Genomic DNA, 7,906 nt, shown 5'->3' with positions numbered 1-7,906 from the left:
TGATGGGTGCTGGTGGTGCACTGAGAGACTGCTGATTAGATAATGCGGCTCAGAACCACTACCGCCCGAAGTACCATGAGAGACCTGGAGAGCTGACAGAAAAGGACTCGGAGGATGGCCTCTACCATAAGAATCTCTACCTCCAGACGAGGTACCACTGAACCTACCTGTATGACGGGGCCTCTTATATGACCCATGACCACCTCCCTGTGCAAGAGCCATCTCAACTCTACGGGCCGCATTGGTCGCCTCCTGAAAAGAAATCTCACTCCCGGCTCCCACTAGCCATCTGGAGACGGATCGGCTGAATCAAACCATCGATAAACCTCCGCACCCTCTCTCTCTCGGTGGGGAGTATAACAATAGCATGGCGAGCTAGATTTATAAACCTGGTCTCATACTGTGTGACTGACATGGAGCCCTGCTGAAGGCGCTCAAACTGCCTGCGAAGAGCATCTCGCTGAGTAACTGGGAGAAACTTCTCCAAAAACAACTCTGCAAACTGGTCCCAAGTCAGAGATGGCGACCCTGCTGGTCTGGCTAAACAATAGTCCCTCCACCAAGTCTTGGCGGATCCAGATAGACGAAAGGTGGCGAAGTCGACCCCATTGGTCTCCATAATACCCATAGTCCGAAGAACCTCATGGCAGCTATATAAGAAATCCTGGGGGTCCTCTGAAGAAGCACCGCTAAATGTGGTGGTGAAGAGCTTGGTGAACGTATCCAGTCTCCACAAAGCATCTGCGGACATAGCCGCTCCATCGCCGGCCTGAGTCACAATACCCGGCTGAACTGCCACAGCTGGCTGAACCGCTGGAACCTGAGCCTGGGGAGCTACCTGCTCCGAGGTACGTGTAGCAGGAGTCTGAACCCCTCCTCCAGCCTCAAAAGTGGCTGGTGCTATTGGAAGCAAACCCGCTCGAGAGACGCTCTCCATAAAGCCTACCAACCTGACCAAAGCGTCCTGAAGAACTGGGGTGGCTATAAACACCTCTGGGACTTGAGCTGGGCCCACCGGAGTTGCTGGGGCTGGAACCTCCTCATCATAATCAACATGAGGCTCCACCTCTGGGACTGCTGCTTGGGGCTGAGCTTTGCCCCTGCCTCGGCCTCGCCCTCTGCCCCTCGTAGGAGCTGCTGCGCGGTAGAAGAGGAAGCACGTGTTCTCGCCATCTGCGAAAGAACAGAGTAGAAAGACAATCAGTATTTGAGAAACAGAATCGCACGACAAGAAAGAACAAAAGTGAAGTTTTCCTAACTCTGTAGCCTCTGGGGGATAAATACAGACGTCTCCGTACCGATCCCTCAGACTCTACCGAGTTTGTCCGTGAGTTGTGAGACCTATGTAACCTAGTGCTCTGATACCAACTTGTCACGACCCGAATTTCCCACCCTCGGGAGTCGTGATGGCGCCTACTATTAGGAGCTAGGCAAGCCAACTATTTATTATCTCTTTTAGCAAACCTCCATATTTATAAAAACAACGAAGCATTTAATATAAAAGCGGAAGTCTCAAATATAAATAAACGAAAAGCAATACTGAAGTTCAATACAACTCTACCCCAGAACTGGAGTCACAAACTCACGAACGTCTAGAGAATGCTAAATACAAGGTCTGAATGAAAACATAATTCTGTTTGTTCCGGTACAAAGGATAACAAACTAAAGTAAAGATAGAAGAGACTCTGGGCCATGCGGACGCCAGCAAGGCTACCTCGGGATTCCTGGACTGAAATCAGCTCCCAAAACTCCTACTGCTGTCCAAAAGCTGCTCTGGCACCGTGATCTGTGCAAAAAGATGCACAGAGTGTAGCATCAGCACAACCGACCCCATGTGCTGGTAAGTGCCTGGCCTAACCCCGGCGAAGTAGTGACGAGGCTAGACCGGACTACCAATCAAACCTATGCAGTTCAATATATATGTATGCAATATAAAGGTATACAGAAATTAACCAGTCAAGGGGGAGGGGGAGCATGCTGTAGGGGCTGTAACAGTTCAAGTATAAAATCAATAATTGAGGAATGAAACAGTACAACTACAATAGCAACGATAGTAGGAAATCAACAGTTGCACGACACCATCCTTCGTGCTTTTACTTTCATTCTCACCCAAACAATCATATAAAGTGCACGGCATCACCCTTCGTGCTTTACCTCACAAAATGATGGCACGGAATGACCCTTCGTGCATAAACACTTATATCATGGCACGGAATGTTCCTTCGTGCATTAGTAATCAAATCAGGGCAGGGAATCTTCCTTCGTGCATTAATAATCAAAACAGGGCACGGAATGTTCCTTCGTGCATTAGTATTCATATCACAATCGTGCACGGCATCACCCTTCGTGCTTTATCACTCATCCTCACCCAAACAACAATCACAAACAATGGGGTGAGGGGATAGACAAACAGTAATAGAAGTCCCGGCAAGGGAAACACAAGTAAACAATTAAATCCCGGCAAGGGAACAACAATAATAACTTTCACATCCCGACAAGGGAACAACAATAATAACTTTCTCTTTCTTTCTTTTCTTACTCAATAATTACTTTATCATTCGAGCCAATGCTCCAAAGAGTTCACAAGCATAATTCTTTCTCATACTCTTCACATTATATAGAGTTCATCAATTACACGAGGAAGAGTCACAACAAAATAGGAATAAGCACAATATACGGACTCACGGTCATGCTAGACACCAGTGTATAGATACTCATCACCATGCCTATACACCGTACTCAGTCTATTAGCAATTAGCAAACAAGACTCAACTCCTAATCCCTCAAGCTAGGGTTAAACCAAACACTTACCTCAACTTCCACAACTAAATCAATCCACAACGACCGCCTTCCCTCTCGAATTAGGCTCCAATTCAATCAAATCTATGATATAACGACTTTACAACATTAATATAAGCTAAACAAATCAAACCCAATGCCTAAATATAGTTTTCTAAGCTTTCTTCCCAAAATTCCAAAATCGACCCCGGGCCCGCTTGGTCAAAACTCGAGGTTCGGACCAAAATCAAATCCCCCATTCACCCACGAGCCCAAATATATAATTTGTTTCCAAATTCAACCCCAAAATGAGGTCTAAATCAAGAAAAATCAAAAAGCCCTAACTCAACCCATTTCCCCCAATTTCTACCCTAAATTACATGTTTTAAGCCTAGAAATCTAATGGGTGTTAACGGAATTCGAAGAAAATGAGTTAAAGATTACTTACCTAAGAGATTATGGTGAAGAAGCCCTTCAAAAATCGCCCCAAGAGGTGTGGAGAAGAAGAAGTTATGAAATTTTATGAAAATCCCGTATAGCTACTGTTCTGGACTTTTAAAAATAACTGGGCGGATTTGGCTTACGCGATCGCGGACAAAGGGATGCGATCGCATAGAGTAAATGAGGCTGAGCACTGCGATCGCGTACAATATCATGCGATCGCACAGAGCTACCAACTGAATGAGGTGAATTGTTCAAGCTGAAACAAAAACTGGAGCCGACAACTATAGTGAAAATGAGGTCACTCATAAATTACTCTTTCTCATTCTTTCTTTGAGTTTATATTATAACTTTCCTTTAATAACTGTTACTATTTCTTTTTCATCTTCCAACATATTATCCTCTTGTATTTATTATGAATACATGTACTACCTTGACATGATCTCTTCCTGTCATTCCATCGGAAATATTTGTGAGCATCAGTTATTCTCTCAGCTTCAATGTAAAGTGCAGGTAAACACATGCCGTCTAAAGCATCTAAATCACTCTCAACGACACCATAAACCGGTTTTAGCATTTTATCAAGCACCTTGTGAGCAATATTCCAGCTCTCATTTTCCATGGGAAGTTCAGCCATGAATGTGTCTTCCAAAGAGTCTATATCATTATAACTTTCGTTTTCCATAAAAACCACATTAAACACATATCGACCAAAACTTCAGCGCTCTCTATGAGGACAGAATCTGAAGGTGATGTTTCGAGGTTAAGCTTACCATTTTTGAAGCACTTCCAACACAAGCGGAGATCTTCATATTTTAGGCGATAGTACCTCCCACTAGAACAAAAAACGAGCACGACTTGTAGTAGTATTCACATGACTCTTCAGATTTTATCCATTTTTTCCTCAATTTGTCTTTCAATTTCTGAAAATGCCTGTGGTTCTCAGCCACTTCCTTCAACTGTTGGTGTAAATGCATTTCGTCAATTGAATGTTTGAGTGAAACAAGTATTTGGATAAGCTCTGCCTGCTTCCGATCCATATCCTCACGCAATTCCTGTTGCGTTTGCTCCATCACAACTCGAAGATCTAATTGTCGAGCTCTCAGATTCTCGTACTGTTTTTGTAAATCCAAAGTTGGATTGCCAGTTACCATATCCACGACTTTCTGAGCTCTGATACCAATTGATACCAAATTATTGGTATCGAGGTGTAGAGAACAATCAGAGAAGAGAAGAAGAGGGGGAGGAGATCAGAGGAGAATAGGAATCAGGGCAATAGAGGGACAGAGAAAAGAGGTTGGGAGAGAAAGAGAATATAGAGAGAGAAATAGTTCATTCATTTATCATTTTGCATACCATAAGGTGTAATACAAGGGGATATATATATATATATATAGGTCCCAGTATATTGAGCTAAGTAGCTATTTCTAATGCTAATCTACTAGCTAACTAATACTCTTACTAGATATTTTGCCAGCTCATGCATCCATGTAGCTTGACTAATTCCCCATCGTTGCTTTACTAACTATTTTACTTGTATCAGATCGGGCCAACCCCACCCCTTAAGGGTGAGCCCTATTAGTATTAGCCATTAATTTGTTCTTAAAACAAAAGCCTATGCTATTAGCTAGGCAGATATGTTCAGGAGTAAGGATACTGAGTTCATTTGCAATTAGATGGAATGAAAAGGAATTACAGAATGATGAGTTTATTAATGCAAAGTTTTATGCTGAAAATAAAATATTATACTACAATTCATATGTCAAAGTTATGTTTTGATCGCTGCCTCTAAATGCTTCTGGTTAAGAACTGTGCATGTGAGAGGTACCATATATTCGACGGATATATAGTCCAAACAAATACACACATTAATTAAGCTGGCGCGCACACTACTCTTATAAGAAAATTCTTGTCAAGAAAACATCCATCGAATGTAAGTTCATACATTGTTAAGATTACACTGCGACGTCAAAGAAGGGTAAAACTGTGTATTCATTTCCCGATCATATCAAGTACCATAATATTCCATCTTTCTGTTGCAAATTTTATCGTAAAAATCAGATTGCCGAGACAAATTAAAATATCGTCCGCTAAATTGAACAGACTACTATTTTTTTCATTATCATTAAAGGGGACAAATTAAATGCAGGGTCGGTTAGGGATACAGTGAAGAGGACCAGCATCAGAAGTTAAAGAAGGAACTTGGGATCCATCAGCAACTGGAAATGACTGTGGTGAAGTATAATTTGGAGTTGGATTTCCTTTTCCTGATGCATTGAAGAAAGCTCCATTCAAGAATTTGTCTTTGGATGACTTCCAATTCCACTGCGCCCACACCGTTGGCAAAGCATATTCCCTATGTGTTACCTGTCAAGAATATATAACGTTGTAATTTCAAAAGTTAGGGCAATTGAAGCTATATGCAGAGGCTAAATCAGGAATTTCGATTATATATATATATATATATATATATATATATATATATATATATATATATATATATATATATATATATATATATATATATATATAGGTAATTTATTTTTATCTTTACACTTAGTGGAATTTTTTACATACACAGTGTAATTTTTTCGGCGAAGGGTGTTCAACTGACCAGCCATAATGGCTACGCCACAGGTTATATGTATGTAAACTTCATCAAGTATAATGATACTAGCTCTACTTAAACATAGTTATAAATAAAGAGAGTATGTAATAGAGAAAATACGATGGGATTTAAACCTTAGGCATTTACCCCAAAACAAACTCACCTCTTTCATGGTCACGTTGTTGGGAGCAATGAAGTAATTCCCTTCACTGAAAATAGTTGGTTCGGAGCTTCCACTAATGGCATGAAGTCCCCAGGGTTCATAATAATTGTTGGCAATATGAACATATCCATATCGAATCCTGCATCATACATACAAATATTCAGCATAAAATGTTAAGAAAATATCAATTTACAACACTTAATTAAAAAGAAAATTAAAAAGGAAAGCAATTGACAAAATAGTTATTCCGTAGGAATGAGAATCTTCTCTCTCATTCTTTGTCTGATGCATGGGTTTACTTAAAGAGGAAATTTCGCTTTTGAATAAACTCACTTTTGGAAACAGGATCTTCGCTTTACTAGAAATCATGTCAATGACAAAAACTTTGGAGGAATAGAATAGTATTCCCTCCGTCTCATATTAACAGTCATGGTTACTAAAAATAATATTAAATTATTTTTCATTTTAGAAGTTCAACACAAAATTGATTTTTTTTTTACCCCCTTAGTAATAATTGTTTTTGAAGATGGAGATAATACATAAATAGAATAAATATTCAATAAAGAGAGATTATATCTTATGACATAAATACGGGTAGAATAGTCCAATCCCTTTCCTAATTAATATTTCTTAAGGGTGTGTAAAAGAGAATCACAACACATAATATGAGACGGAGGGAGTACCTTGGTATTCTATCATTAAGATAAGGACCAAAATGATTGAATGCGATTGTGACATTCATGATCTTGTCCTGATAAAATCCGTCTATGTTCCCCAGCGTCATCACCTGAAATTGCATTGTTATTTACGGAAGAACGACGACATGTACATTTTTGTTATACTGAAAAATTAAAATAAAAAAGAATAAATAAAAAGAGAGAAAGGCACTTACCCAATTATGTTTGAAAAAGATATTGTTTGAGACTGTGATATCATAAGAAGTAAAAAGAATATCGAGGAGACCTTCAGTAGAACGACCAAGAAAACAATGGTCAATCCAAATATTTGAAGAATTGCTTATAATAATAGCATTTCCATCAGTACCAGGCCTAAACACAACCTCAGTAGGACTAATTCTAACATTTCCTTCTGGAGCTTTCAAGCAAATATCAATCTTTACTCCATGAATAATCACATTCTTTATAACATCAATAGTAATACAAGGTCCTAAACCTATTTCAACTTTCGCACCTCTTCCATCTATGGTTTTAAAACTATTAATTATAAGTTCATTTCTCAAATTAATGAGCATATCCTTTTCGAAAATAATCCAAAGTGGTTCGGTTTGAATTACACCATATCGGAGGGTGCCTGGTTTAGGGTTTACAGGGTCATCGTCAGTATCATTTACGACGTAAATTGCTCCCCCTTTTCCCCCCAAGGCACCACTTCCAAAGCCTTTAGCACAATCGGCTAAAGCTTGGCGATTGGTAGACCAATTCGGATCTGATCTCCAACATGAATCTATAGGGTTTAGAGTTTTTCCATGCAAAGAAGAAATGGAAAACAATAGAAGACATGAAAATAATAAGATAGAACTGGGATTCGCCATGGCTTTAGGCTTCAAAAAATATTGGAAATGAATGGAATGCGACTATAACAGTTTGGGTCACCATGTTAGCCTTATATATAATCAAGTCTAAGGAGGTTTTAGATGTTGAATTATGCAAATCTATATTGAGGTTTAATTTATGGATGGTGGGATTTATTGTCATAATTATCTTGCATATTCAAGGATACGTGAGTGAATCCCAGAATCATCTTGCATATTCAAAGATAGGTGATTTTTAATTATGTGTTCATCCATTTAGGTGAATTGTTTATTTTCTACTCTAATTAGCACATGATGAACCGTCCTTTTGATTTTTTTTAATGCTTTTGCAAACCAAGAAAAAGGAAAAAAATTTAAAAATTAA

At 39.3% G+C, this 7,906-nt stretch overlaps 1 protein-coding gene across 1 annotated transcript; it reads right to left on the bottom strand.

The window, feature by feature from the left end:
• Positions 1–5,006: 5,006 nt before the first annotated feature.
• Positions 5,007–7,542, bottom strand: LOC109215405 (putative pectate lyase 2). Its single transcript, XM_019379470.1, has 4 exons — positions 6,883–7,542; positions 6,674–6,777; positions 5,991–6,129; positions 5,007–5,586 (listed from the first exon to the last, which is right to left on the bottom strand). Exons 1-4 carry the CDS (start codon positions 7,540–7,542, stop codon positions 5,359–5,361), a joined length of 1,131 nt encoding a protein of 376 aa, XP_019235015.1. The 3' UTR covers positions 5,007–5,358.
• Between the last annotated feature and the right edge of the window lie 364 nt (positions 7,543–7,906).

This window comes from Nicotiana attenuata, unplaced genomic scaffold (assembly GCF_001879085.1).
Source record: "Nicotiana attenuata strain UT unplaced genomic scaffold, NIATTr2, whole genome shotgun sequence".
Classification (NCBI taxonomy): domain Eukaryota; kingdom Viridiplantae; phylum Streptophyta; class Magnoliopsida; order Solanales; family Solanaceae; genus Nicotiana; species Nicotiana attenuata.
Note: the sequence above shows the minus strand (reverse complement) of the source record. Positions and strands in the feature narration are given on the sequence as shown.